At 46.4% G+C, this 13,615-nt stretch overlaps 2 protein-coding genes across 4 annotated transcripts; both read left to right on the top strand.

Annotated features, from left to right (window-relative positions):
• Window positions 1-11: 11 nt before the first annotated feature.
• Window positions 12-4,747, top strand: GEMIN6 (gem nuclear organelle associated protein 6). Of its 2 annotated transcripts, none has more exons than XM_063328291.1 (3): window positions 12-198; window positions 1,763-1,908; window positions 3,538-4,744. In XM_063328291.1, exons 2-3 carry the CDS (start codon window positions 1,781-1,783, stop codon window positions 3,911-3,913), a joined length of 504 nt encoding a protein of 167 aa, XP_063184361.1. In that variant the 5' UTR covers window positions 12-198; window positions 1,763-1,780; the 3' UTR covers window positions 3,914-4,744. The 2 variants fall into 2 exon arrangements, with proteins under 2 accessions (XP_063184361.1, XP_063184362.1); XM_063328292.1 differs by lacking the exon at window positions 12-198 and adding an exon at window positions 1,174-1,482 and having other exon boundaries at window positions 3,538-4,747.
• A 1,143-nt stretch (window positions 4,748-5,890) lies between these two features.
• Window positions 5,891-13,441, top strand: LOC134512683 (serine/arginine-rich splicing factor 7-like). Of its 2 annotated transcripts, XM_063328286.1 has the most exons (9): window positions 5,891-6,017; window positions 6,411-6,591; window positions 6,738-6,914; window positions 7,852-7,926; window positions 8,055-8,156; window positions 8,651-8,704; window positions 11,509-11,553; window positions 12,239-12,274; window positions 13,130-13,441. In XM_063328286.1, the coding sequence occupies exons 1-9, from the start codon at window positions 5,996-5,998 to the stop codon at window positions 13,152-13,154; spliced, it is 717 nt and encodes a 238-aa protein (XP_063184356.1). In that variant the 5' UTR covers window positions 5,891-5,995; the 3' UTR covers window positions 13,155-13,441. The 2 variants fall into 2 exon arrangements, with proteins under 2 accessions (XP_063184356.1, XP_063184357.1); XM_063328287.1 differs by lacking the exon at window positions 11,509-11,553.
• The last annotated feature ends 174 nt before the right edge of the window (window positions 13,442-13,615 follow it).

Below are 13,615 nucleotides of genomic sequence, written 5' to 3'. Positions count from 1 at the left end.
GCGGCTCCTGAGGGGGCCGGCCCGTGAGCTACGGCGGGAAGAAGGGCCTTGCTGGCCTGGGCCCGTGTTGCTTACCCCCCCGCCCCGGAAAGGGCACCGTCGGCTGGGGACGGCGGCGCAGAATCGCCCCCGGAGCTGTTCGCGCCGGAAAAGAGGGTTTTGTCCCCCCGATCCGCGCCGGGAGCGCCCAGTAGCACAGTTAGTGGCTGGGTTGGGTTGGGTTGGGAGGGCGGCCGTGGCTGAGGTGGAGTTGGCGGTGGGGGGGGAAGGCTGCAGTGTGGATGGAGCCTGCGGTAGCCACCCGCATCGATAAGATACCGCTTAGGCGGCAGGACAAAAAAACAAAAAACTTCAGGGCTTCACGGAACAATTAAATAACTACAGTGGCAAGAATGCCGGGGAGGGGGAATCGGCAAGGACTCAGATTAGCACGAATTAAACCCGGAGATGCTTGGAGTGTTTTGCTCAGAAGGGGCTTTGAACAAACAACCCTCCGGTCTGTGATCCAAAGGGGGACCCCTTAGGAAGCTGTTTAGACCTAAATGTGAACTAAACTGTGTTGTGCACGTAAATACATAAAAACACATTCCTTCTTGCCACCACTTTTTCCTTCAAACAGAAGCTAAGTTTTCCCGTTGTGTTCCTTGCTCTTACAATGGAAACGCTTTGCTGATCTCTGCTTTATGATAATACCCTTTAAAATATTACCCCGAAAGAGCAGAGCAGCTGAATACAGCGGTATAAACCATTCACAAATAATCCCTGCGGCCCTGTGGAAAGTGAAGTGAAACCACCAGAAAAAAAAGAACCCCCAAAAAAGAAAAGGGAAATTACCTCCTTAAAATAAGACTATCTCATTTTATACCCGTCATGTTTTTTCGCATATCCATACGCGTAATGGATACGCACGCCCGGGTTTATAAAGCGCTCCAGGCCCCAGAGTTTTGCGCTTCCCCCTGAGGTGCGCCGGGGCCGGGGCCGGGGCCGGGGCCGGGGCCGGGGCCGGGGCCGGGGCCGGGGCCGGGGCCGGGGCCGGGGCCGGGGCCGGGGCCGGGGCCGGGGCCGGGGCCGGGGCCGGGGCCGGGGCCGGGGCCGGGGCCGGGGCCTCCCGACGGGGAGCCGGGCGGCTCTTCCGGTGGGCCCCGGGCTTCCCGCGGGCAGTGGAGCGGCCCTGAGAGGCAGTGCCGGGGAGCCTGGCTGGAACAAAGGATGGGGGTGCCACTTCTTTCCAGCCCCTGCTGCGGAGGGGCGCTGGGAGGGGGGCAAACGCTGGCGTGTCCCCGAGCTGAGGCAGGGGTGGCATTGCCGTCGATATCCGCAGTGCAGCCGCTGCTCGCCCCAGCCCGGAGCCGGGCGGGTAACGCTCGCCCGCGGCTAGCGGGAGGGCTCCGGCACAGGGGAGCACAGAGAAAAGCCGGTAAACTTCTGCCCTTCGGGGACAGGGATCCCCAAAGATTTTGGAAGAGGGCAGAGCAAAAAATGGTACGTTTACAGTAATGAGAAAGTGTTCCATTAGCAGAACAGTGGCTTTTTTGAGGCTTTTGCTGTGTGCCTTTAAAAACAAGTGAACTGGTGGGAAATTACAGAACTGTGGCAATATGCAAACCACCTGTGTGGATGTTTGCTTTAAAAAACAAAACAAAACAACAAACTATGCTTAAGATGAATGGAAGATCTTTACCTGCAGGTAAACTCAGTTATGACGGGACGGGCAAAGCACGAGGATCTGTTGCTTCTGCTAATTGCACTGGCTGTGTTCTAGGTTCTGGATGTAAGAAATATGAATGACTGGCAGAGGAAAAGCCCTCTAGACTGGGAAACTTACGTGAACAAAATGGTGAAAGTTGCTGCAATCGAGAAACATGAATACGAAGGATGGGTCTTAACGGTTGATCCAGTTTCTGCCAGGTAAGTGCCAAAGCTTTTGTTTCTGTAGAGCTAGGAGAAAACAAGTTTTTCAGGAAGATAAAAGATCCCAAGACTGAAGCAAACTTGGAGCAAAAACTGCAAGTTGGGGCTGTGTGTCTGGTTTTTTTTTTTAATTGGCAAGGCCTAAGAGAAAGCAATATTGTAGTTGATGAGATCAGTTCATCTAAATTCATTTTAATCTCATTCAAAGGACTGTTAAGTTTGGGGAATGGATAATGCCTGGATTCATTCTGACTTCATTGTAGACCTGATGTTAGTACTTTAAATGATATCCATACGTTTAGGACTACTTTTAATAATATCCTGAGCCCCGCTTCACAAAGAGAGCAGGACTGCAGGAATGTTTTTAATGCTTTAGGTGTTCAAATCCTTATCCTCTGTCCAGAGTTCTCACACCAATGTCCTGTTTTCCTCTCCAGCTGGACAGCCATAAGGGTGTAGTGGCTGCTTTGGAGAGGACGCAGGGAAAATCGTCAAGGGCATTGGCCAGAAAGTGGTACTACAGTTCTTTGGTAACTTGAAAACAGGGTTTGAAAGGCAAAACGCACCAGGGAATAGTCAGAAATTTGTCTCCTTGCTGCCGGAGCTTTTTAATACCTTTTTGGTTGTGACCTTGTCCCATGTGAGCACAAGATGGAGGCTAGAAACTGGAACATCGAGCTTCTGATGTGTTTCAGAAGAATTGATTGTTGCTTCAACTCTGGAGTAGCTCTGATACTCAAATCTTCTCTTGGAGTTGCTTGCCATTTCGGTAGGAAAGGTGTGCCCAGCTGTGAGTGATTCTGGTTGTGGCCCAGGCTACAATCAAGAAATAATTCACTGCACATTTCCCAAGAAGCCATTACTTCCACTAGTGGTGTCAACAGTAGATGAGCAAAGCATCGGCATCAAATTCTGGAATTTTTCTTCCCACAAGAGAAAGAAAATGGTTTCTGATCCTCTTTGTTGATATATGGGGAAGAGATCCTAGAAATATCCTACCTATATTTTAGGACTTCTGGGATGTAAATGCCCTTGGGAAAAGACCAGGCTGCTTCTACAGGAGCCTGAACCTGCTCTGCTGTGTTCCCGTTGTAATACTCAAGCTATAGTTTTCAGTTAAGAAACTAACAACAATCATTAAAAAAATATAATTTATTCTTTTAGTAATGATCAATAATTAAATATGAATAATTTGTCATTAAAAGGTTCTAGTGTTAGCTGCCACCATTGCCTTCAGCGTTCAAAGTGCTGAATGTATGAAAGTATCATTGTTTTTGAATGTTGGAAGACTTAAGGTTCTTTAGCAAGGTTGGGAATGCGGCACAAAAATATTTATATTCCCAGCCCTGATTTTAATGTACATTTTGCTTTTTTACAATAACGCTCTGCTTGATAGTACCTAGAGTAGTTTCAAATTCAAGGCCAGAAGTTACTCGCGAAGCCCCACGTTTTCAGTATTTTAAGGGTATAGCAGCATGATTTTCAAGAAAAATGCTGGGTACTTGATGTTGCCTAAATATCCGGGTTACGCTGATGCTAATGAGCACTCATTTCCAAGAATCTTGGCCTGTGTTTCTCAGTCTTCAGTTCAGTACAGTGACTCATACATCCTTCTTTCCTTGGCAGTATTGTCCTTGCAACATTCCTGGAGAATGAAAAAGTGTCCATATCAGTTGTCTTGGGCCATGCCATCCAGGAGGTTGAAATACTGAAAGAAGGAGACGATGAAATGAAGCAACGGCTTTCTTGCATATTTGCACCTGAAGAAAGCAAAGCCTACAGCCCGGAGGAAGAGGAAAAGAGGAAGAACGCCTTGAAGACTTGGCTAGAAACAAACCATATCCCCGTAACAGAGCAAGGGGAATCGGGAAGAACACTGTGTGTGGCGGGGGTATTAACTATTGACCCGCCATATGGCCCGGAGGAGTGCAGCAGCTCCAATGAGATTATTCTCTCTCGGGTTCAAGGCTTGATACAGGGCTACCTGGAAAAACAACAGTGATGTCTGCTGTTTAAAGCAGTTGTCTTCAGGAACGGGTCTACCCAGCCCATTTTAGGAACTGTCCTGGGTATCAATATTCACTATTTGCGAAAATGCCAGGGTTAGGTACTTTTGTCTGATTTTTGTATGTTAAGAAAGGGATAAAACAAGCAGCATAAACTAAAAGCACAAAGCATTTTTCCATGCACTTTTTTTTTTTTTATTAAAAGCAAGCCATTGGATAATGATGATGTATTAAACTGATAATCAGTTTACTATATCAGTATTAAGTTGATATAACAGTTTAATAAGTATTTTTGTAACAGTTTTGTGAAAGATGATATATGATAAATTTAAACTCTCCCTTTTCCTCTGCTTTTAAAATTAATTTAATTAATTATCTAGTGGTGTAGGCATGTTGATTTGAACTGCTTACCAGATTTATGTTTTTTTCCGAAAGGGAATTGTGACACTTGAAATTCCCAAACCAGATGAGAAAACTGTTCAGAAAGCTTTTTCAGAAAAAGAAAGCTTGTTCAGAAAGAATCATTGTGTGATTATTCCTGAGATTATTAATCTAGTCAGGAGTCTTAGAGCCTTCATTTTTCTCTTTGTGTATTGATCTGTTCTGTCTGATTGTGAGAGAGCACCAAATAACCTGTTAGTGTGCTCAAATGCATTTGAAAAGTCTGTCTAACCCTTGTTAATAAAAGGCCCTCCTCATTCCTGCTGTAGTTAATTTAAAATTACTTTGGATTGGTGAGGTTCATGCTGACTTCTCTTAAAAATCCTTCACTCTACTTACGCTCCTGTTGAGAGGTATTAGTTGTTTAACTTAAATAGGTTTTAATTAAAATAAATTACTTAGGGTTATAATACGGTGTGACTTATGCTGTTTGCTTAGCTTTACTTAGAAGTAGCTAGATTTGCTGAAGCCTTTACGCTACAATAGAGCTAATTTTCTTGGTAATTTTCCTAGCAGCTGGTAGAGTGCTGTGTTCAGTCTTTTAGTAGAAGAAAAGAGGGTTTTAGAAGACCCCAGACCAAAAATCGCCATTGGACTAATAGACATGTGAACAGTGTGTGAGGGGCAGGTGTATATAGATCTCAGGGGTATAATAGTCCAGGGATTTCTTTGCTCCGGGTCCCTCCCTTTTTGGAGACACCCAGCCCAGGCTGATCCTGCTGCTGTACCTTTCAATTATTTATTTTTACAAAATCCGATGCCTGAGACTCTGCTGCAGGAAACCCAGGGTCGAGCCTGAGGAAGGAGGGAGCGTCCCCAAGCATAAGGGTGTGTGCGGGGTGGGAAGGGGCACCCGTCGGCTCACGGGAGTCACCCGGTGCAAAGGGACCCTGGTCGTGGTGGTGACAGACTGGGGTGGTGCGTATGCCGCTCCGGGGACAGGGTGTGAATGCCTGGGCAGCGGCTTCTCCTCTAATATTCCTCTGCCTATCTCCCCGAGAATGTCGGTAGATGCCAACGCAGGAATGCTCCAGCTGCCTGCCTGGGTGAGGGCACTGACTGGGCAGGGCAGTCCCCTTGGCGCTCCAGGGCACCCAGTTGCGATGTATCCGGCATGAGAGCTGGTGTCAGGTCACACTCCACTCAAGAGACTTAAGAACAGCTTAAGAATGCCTCGTTACAAGGAAGGCAAAGCCTCCTACCTCCTCACCAGGGAACAAGGAGCTTGGCAGGCTCCGAGGCAATGCCAGCAGGGCCGGGAGCTGAGTTACCAGTCTGGCGTGAGAGGCCATGACTGAAACAAGCGGTTCCTGTCTCCTCAGCACCGCCCTGCCTTCCTCACAGCCGGGCGCGCTCCGCTGGGAGCTCTCGCCGGGGGGCGAGCAGCGGTGGCCGATGCCCGTGAGGAGCCCCGCTGGCCCCCCAGACGAGACACTCCTCAGCGGCCACAATGGCGGCAGGCCCCAGGCGGCGGCTTCGGCGCGCGCCCCCCGCCGGGTTCTCGCGAGACCTGCCCCCGTTGCCAGGAGACCGGAGCCCGCCCCCCGTGCGGCTGCCGGGGCGCAGTGCGCACGCGCGGCGGCCGATCCCTCTATATAAGGGTCGCGCGCGCGGGGGCCGGGCCTGTCGCCGGGAAGATGTCGCGCTACGGGAGATACGGTAGGGGCGACCGGGGCCGGGTGAACCGGGGGTGAGGGGGCGCGGGGCAGCGGCGTTCGCGCCGCGCTGAGGGTGTGAGAAGGCGGCCGTTGCTCCAGGCGGGCGGCTGTGAGGGGAGATGGCGCCAAGAAGGGAGACGCGGCGGGCGGGCCACCGCCGTCCTGCGGCCGCGGCCCCGGTGAAGACCGGACCCTAACGGAGAGCGGGGGGGGGGTGGTGAGGGACGGCGCGGCGGCGGGAGCCCACCAAAATGGAGGCGGTGTCAAAGATGGCGGCGGGCGGCGGGGGGAGGGGCGGCGGGGGTGCCGCGAGCGCGGCCGCGTGCCCGGCGCCGCGCCTGCGCGCTGCGGGCGGTGTGCGGGGCCGGCCCTGACATGGCGTCCGTCCCGGCAGAGACCAAGGTGTACGTGGGGAACCTGGGCACGGGCGCGGGCAAGGGCGAGCTGGAGAGAGCCTTCAGCTACTACGGGCCCCTGAGAACCGTGTGGATCGCGAGGAACCCGCCGGGGTTCGCCTTCGTGGAGTTTGAAGACCCGAGGGATGCTGAGGATGCTGTGCTCGGCCTCGATGGAAAGTATGTGCATGCCTAAAACCTCCCTCACTGCTCTGTCTTTAGTTTCTGACCTCCTCAGCCCACACCCATCATTGATAGCCATTCTGTGTGTAACGATCACAGAGGAGAAGAGCATTCCTGTGATTAATACATATCATGTCTTGCAGGATAATATGTGGCTCGAGGGTGAGAGTGGAAGTGTCAACGGGGATGCCTCGTCGCTCCCGTTACGACAGGCCTCCCGCACGGCGCCCCTTTGACCCTAATGACAGATGCTATGAGTGTGGTGAGAAAGGCCACTATGCTTATGATTGTCACCGCTATAGTCGCCGAAGGAGGAGCAGGTACGTGTGGGCCAGAGCGGCTGGGTTGCTTCACCGGTGCACTTTTGTGTAGCTCTTGTTAGCAAAGAACAGAATGTTACGCCAGTTTTAAATCTTAATGTTGTAAGTCAACAGGTGTATATCACTTTTTTTTTCTTTTGCTAATACATATAAAATGTTAATATCTTAATAATCAACCTGGTCAAAACCTTTCAGGTTTCTTCGTTTGAGTCAGTCGCCTTGATTCAGAATGTCACGAGCCTTAAGATTTCATGCTGAGGCGCCTTGCAAATCCGACACTTAAGATCCTCCTAGACCTTGAGGTGATCAGCATAAGAGGCCAGATCCCCTCGAGCCATCTACACGTAGCTTCACCTTATTCTTTAAGGGCAGAAAATTTGAGACGGTGATCGCCGTAACAGTAAATTTGGCTTTCAATTGGGGCCCCCCTCCGGTTTAGAAAGAGGAACACCAGATTGACCACATTCCCACCTAGAAAAATCTTCTTGCGTCAATCAAGCCTCACCCTGGCTCATTGGGCTGTCAGTTTGATCGTCGTTAGATTGAAGAGAACACCTAGATGCAGCGATCGGCTATAGATACTTCTAGACCGTCTAGATCTGCTAGACCTTGGGCCAAAGAGGGTCGACCTGCAAACTTGCAAGGTTTATTTTAAATACGCATTACAGTGTTTTCTATTCTAATGTAATTCTGCAATGTAATTCAGCTTTTAACATTTTTCTAGGTAGTAAATGCTCAAGACAAGTAGGCCCAGACATTTTTCCAACTGACAGATGCTAGTGGTGTGGTTTTTGTTGTTTTGTTTTGTTTTGTTTTTTTTTCTTTTTTTTTTTTTTCTTTTTAGTTGTCTGAAATCAGTTTTGACTTCAGCAGGGCCTCACGTGCACCGATTGCTGCAGCTGTTTCCTGATACCTGTTTTCTCTAACCTAAAACCAGGTCCCGGTCTAGATCCCGTTCAAGGTCCCGTGGAAGAAGGTATTCTCGGTCACGCAGTCGGAGTCGTGGTAGGAGGTAGGTTTCTGGCTGCTGTGTTTTCTGTCTTTATCTTACTTCTCCCTCTGCTCCACCGCTTTCTGTAACCTTGTGAAAAGTACCTTGTAATCATTTTTGTGGGGTTTTTTCCCTTTTTTGTTTTGTAGATCGAGGTCAGCTTCGTACCGCAGGTCCAGGTCAATCTCTCCTCGTAGGTATAGATCATTTTCACCCCGCAGATCTCGATCTGGTTCTTTAAGGAGATCAAGGTATGTGTTTTATAGTAAGCCTGCAACACTGTTGTAGGGAATGTAACCTGTTGCAGTTAACGTTAAGTTTGCATTTTGCAGTCCATGTGTTTGCAGGAGCCTTTGTGGTGTTACATCCCTGAGGGCTACACTGAATGCTTTCTTTGAAGTTAAAAACTTAGGCATATAATTTTGGAACTGCTGTTTATGAGTGTTTTTTTTTTTTTTTTTAATACTATACTAAAGTTACAGCCTTGATCTATGGTTAAGGTTTCCTACTTCACCTTCAGGGATACAGGGAGTAATTATGCTTAGTTGTTTAGGGCAGTAGGATTTCTTATGCGGATGCTAGTACTGGACAAATGTACTACAGCTTTTTAATAATAAAAGTTGCTTCTGCAAAACTAATGGTTGTAACAAAATTGTCTGAGGTTGATATCATAGGAGTCAAAGAATTCTACCTCACCTGTATGAATTATGTAGTAGTAGTTGAGCTTTCATTGCTTTTTTTGTAGGTCTAGGTCCAGATCACGTTCAAGGTCCCGGTCTGTTGTATGGCCTCGAAGCAGGTAAGATAATTGTTTTAATTCAAATCAATAATAGTTTGGGGGGGGTGGGGTGTATGTGGTTTTTTTTCTTCCCCAGGGTAATTTGGCTGGAAGGGCTTAGAAGGTTATGTAGCATGGCAATATTTGCGCTTAATGTTAATAATTTATGCCTCTTCACAGACTAAAGTAGCCATTGTTTTCTTGTAATAAACATAAGTTTGTTTTGGTCTGTGGCTACTATATGTATATGTAGCCATAAACAAAGCGTATATATGCGTGCAAGCCGGCACAGGCAGTACACAGGAAGAACTACAAAACCATGGATGAAATACAAAGAGTAAATTTTTATATTCAGTACCTTGCCAACCGGGGGGATGCTCGAAGCAGCACTCGGGCAGAGGCACCCAGGTGGGGACAGAGGCAGGGACAGAGGCACTGCGGAGCTTGGTCCCTGCTAGAGGATCAACAAACTTGCTGTTTTTACCTGTTTATCAGGGATTGACGCAGGCGTAGCTTACCACTGTGCTTTGATCTTGCCCATAGCAGGGCAGGAATCTCAAGCATGTTCCATCTGAGTCTATCACAGGCCTATGTTACCTAAACACAGATGTTCTACTTGTGTTACAACAATTAGTATGATATACTTGGTTTTTGACACCCCAGCTGCGAGTCACTTGAGCACATTTACGATCCTCCTTGCCAATATTCTGGTAATTTCCCACAATAAGATTTAAAGTCTAGGGAGAAGTTTTGAAAACTAGTTAATGCCGATGCATTTAGAGAATGCTTGACCTTATGTCCTGCAGGAAATGCTGCTTAGGTTTTTCTTGACATGTTGCTTTTTTTGTAAATCCCAAATGTTGGGGAGGGGGGAGAAGTAATGAGAAGGTTGCCATTGTTGGCTGAACTCTTGCTTACAGCTTTTTACCTTTGTCAGTTCCGGTTCTGAGCATTAAATCAAATTAAATTGCTGTAGTGTTAACAAATGCGTAAGATGCTTGACTTCAGAGGTTTGGAGGGCTGAATGAATCAGGACCTTAATGTCACAGGTAGTGTTTTGAAGGACTTCTCTGACATCTGTCCCTGGTTTTGTGGATCTGAATGTTTTCCATGATGAAATGGAAGTTGAGGAAAATGGATATAGAGTAAACGGCTCCTGCATTATTTTCCTCTGTCCTTCGTGTTAAGTCTTAGTTGGAAGAAGGGTGAAAGAGTAGGATAACAACGTGATGGACGTGAGAGCTCATAAGTTGGAAGAAGTCGTTTTTGTTTTGCATAAGAATGGGGAAGAGAAATGATTTTTAGGGGTCTGCCTTCTACCTTAGGACTTGCACATTGAGCCTTTAAGGGGATGATGATGATGATGGGTATTACTAGAGCTGTCCTGACTTATTATCCAGAGGCCTGTAGTGCAGGAGGTGACTAGCCAGGCTCAAGTTGCATGCTGCTACTGTGGAGGAGTCTGGATACAGCTGATGTTGCTTGGTGACTGCTAGTGTTGTGGGACAGTCGTGTTCCTGTGTGAAAGGCGTGATACTCGTGTTGAAATTTCTGAGGAATGCTGACTTTGTGTAAGGTCTGCAGTTGGCAGTGGTGGGAAGTGGTGATTGTGAAAACTTTTTTCTGTGTTAGCCAGTGCTGGTCCTCTGCTAGTGCAGCAAAACACTAGTACCTAACTGGTGCTGCTTCTGGAGCTTTTGATCTTCAGTCCTGCTTTGTTGCTGTGCCTCTCAGAAGGAGGATTTGCCATCAGTTCTTGCAGTAAGATGATGCTCTTGTGTGCTGCCTTACTGTATTTCTTACCAAAGGAAATAATTCTTATGCTACCAAATGCAAGTTCTGGGTAGTTGCCAGCAACTCCATCCTGTGTAACGGTGATACAGTAACAAAATTGCCGGTTATAGTGTTAGGAACTGTAACAGATGACACCTCAGCATAGTGAGCAGGAAGGTTTCAAAGCAGTGGCACAGAACTCTTTGTTTAACTTATGCCAGCATTGTCCATGTAGTATTTTTTGTAAGTTAATAGGCTGTGTAAAGGTGAATCTTGATTACCCTTTAAAAACAGTTGTGAGCAATTTCTTACTTTTTTTGGCCAAGTCTATTAAACAACTGGCTGTCGTGAACACTGGACTTTCTGATGTTCAGTAATACCACATGCCTGAATTCTGACACTCTAGGAGGACAAATATTTTTTAAGTAACAGCAAATACTGGAGTTGATAAAGTAACACGATAAATGTGGGAGGAAAGTCTCACTGTTGGAGTAGATTTTAATTCATAAGATGAACTGGGAATAGTTTTACATGTTAGTAGCCAGATATTGAAGAGAAAACTGAAATGCTGTTTTCATTGGGAGAACTGATGAAGGAACTATGTTACAGTTGAATAGAAGTGGCACTGGGAACTTGATCTGGGGAATACATCAGCTCTTCAGCACACGTGCCTGATTCTGGCCTCTTAATGTGCTATTAAAAGATGTTCTAAGATGGCACTTGAAACCGTTTCCTTTACGGAAGGGATACTTGCAGGTGGGGAGAAAGTCTGGGAGCCTGGTACAAGGTCCTCTCTTCTGTGAAAGTGGTAGCTGAAGTTTTGCTGGGGAGCTTCTTGTGGTTGTACTCTTGTCTTCTCATAAGTGGGGTCTCTGCAATAAGAGCTAAAAGATTCTGCTGAAACATCACGAGAAGAGTCTGCAGCACCAGAGGCTTCCTCTCTGGTTTGTGATGCCACGTAGTACGAATTTGCTGTTGCTGGTTTACCTAACTTTCATTGTATGTGCTTGCCACTGGCTGCTTCGCTGAGCTTTATTTTTCTCCTGTTATAGGTCTGGGTCCCATGGTAGATCTAAATCTGGCTTACCTGCTAAAAGGTGAGCGTGTAAATACAAGTAGCACTCAGTATTTTTATTTTTTTTTTGGTCATGATTCAAAATCTCTGCTTTGACCAGTATTTCAGTTGCATGCGGAAGAGGGTTTTTTGTTTTTTGGTTTTTTTTTCTCGTTGTTGTTTTGGGTTTTTTGTTCGTTTTTGTTGGTTTTGGGGATTTTTTAATAGCTGATTTTAAAATATTTTTTTATACGTTATTTTTATGGGGCTTTTTATAGCTGATTTTTGCAGGACAGTAGGCAATTCTTCGAGAAGGATTGTGGATGCAGGTTTTTGTTCAACCCATGGTCATGACAAAGTATTTTTTACAGGATTTGGGGCATATCTTTCCCTACCTTTGTTGTAAACTGTAGTTCTCAGTCTTCCTGACTCTCCTCTACTTGATTCGCTGCTCCTGCTTTGCAGGGTCACTGTGATCATTTTTTAGCTACTTTGAAGCTGTGTGTTGCTCTTTTCCTGAGGGCTCTGGCTTTCAGCAGTTTTCCTTCTCCACTGCAGCTTCTTGCTTAAAGTAATTGTGTATACTTGCTATCAGCATTAAGGGTGGTGTCTTTTAACAACATCGAACTGTTCTTACTGTTTTTACATGGCCAAAAGTGGTTACTGAGTGTATACAGATTCACCACATTGATTGTTTTGGTTTGTGTTTGTTTTTTTTTATTTAACAGTCGCTCAAAATCCAGATCACCATCTCCAAAGAGAAGGTAGGAATATCTTAAAACTGGAGTGTGCCATGCAGTTACATAGAACTAGTGTCTGGAGTGCTTGCTATAGAAGTTAACTTGTGCAAGGATAAAAGCTTAGAAGTTTTTTACTTGTCTTAGTTTGTGAACTATGAAAAGATGAATTCTTACGAGCACTTCCTGCTATGAAAGGATGAATTTTTATGGGCACTTCCTACCGCTGGTAGTTAGAACTTCATGATAATAATGCTAAGGTAGCCTACTTGAAAGAAATCTTACAGGACAACAGAAAATGTGGGCAAGTGAGAATCAACTATCACAAAGTTCCTCGGGAATTCAGAATCTGGGAAAGAAGCGAGTACTGTAAGGTATGGAGCAAACCACGAATATGTTGTAGGATTAAATTCCTGCTAGTGGCTCCTCACAGCTGGCTCTCAGTTGCAGAGCTGCCGAGTTCTGCTATGTGCTGTGAAGTAAGAAGCAAGTTCTCTTATCTAATGAGAGAAGTACGTGCTGGAATTTACCTAGTCTGAGATCGTGCCCGAAACTGGAACCGTGCAGGTTCTGGCAGAGTAAGAATTCCTCTGCACTGCTGGAGCACAGCCTCCAAGGTGCTTTCTGAGCAGGTTTGATGATTCACACAGCTGATGTCTCTTATTTTGCCTGACCTTTTCAAGCTCAAAGCAGTTGTTATTTCTAAAGGTGTAAAATAGAACACTTCTGTCATTATTCATGAACTGTAAATGAAAACTGTGGGGAGGGGCGTTGTGAGGTGGGGGGGGAGGGCTCCTGAGCAGAGGAAACCTGGGGTAGCACCCGCACTTTCTGTTGGTTTTGCTGTTGGAGCTGCTTTTAATCTTTTTCTTTCCCTTTCAGTCATTCACCATCAGGAAGCCCTTGAAGGAGCGCAAGTCCTGAAAGAATGGGTTCAAATTTAAAAAGTTTAAGAAGAAAATTTATTTTGTTTACATTATTATAAGGGATTTTGTGGTGTCTTTATAAATGTAAGGGCTTAGTCCTAGAAGGCTGTTTCTATTGACTAACAATTGGCATGAATCTGGATCTTTAAAAAGTCTTATTAGGAGACTAATGCAAAACTCTTTTTGTTGTGTTAACGTTCTGTGATCTGGAAACGTTGGGCTTTTTTTATTGGCGCATTGAAATAAACTGTGCATTTCTAACTAAGAAGTATTTTGTGATAACCCTGCTGTTTCTGTTAATATTGGGGTAGCCGAAGCAGGTCGGGTGTTACTATGGTGAAAAGCAGGAGGAGGCAGGCTGTTAGAGGCGCTTGTGACACAAGCGTAGCGCAGCAGCCAGGCAGCGGCTGTCCCGCAGGCGTCTGCCTGCCTGTTGTAGGAT

The sequence above is a fragment of the Chroicocephalus ridibundus genome, chromosome 3 (assembly GCF_963924245.1).
Source record: "Chroicocephalus ridibundus chromosome 3, bChrRid1.1, whole genome shotgun sequence".
NCBI lineage: Eukaryota > Metazoa > Chordata > Aves > Charadriiformes > Laridae > Chroicocephalus > Chroicocephalus ridibundus.
The sequence above is the reverse complement of the archived record's forward strand: the minus strand, read 5'-3'. Positions and strand labels throughout refer to the sequence as shown.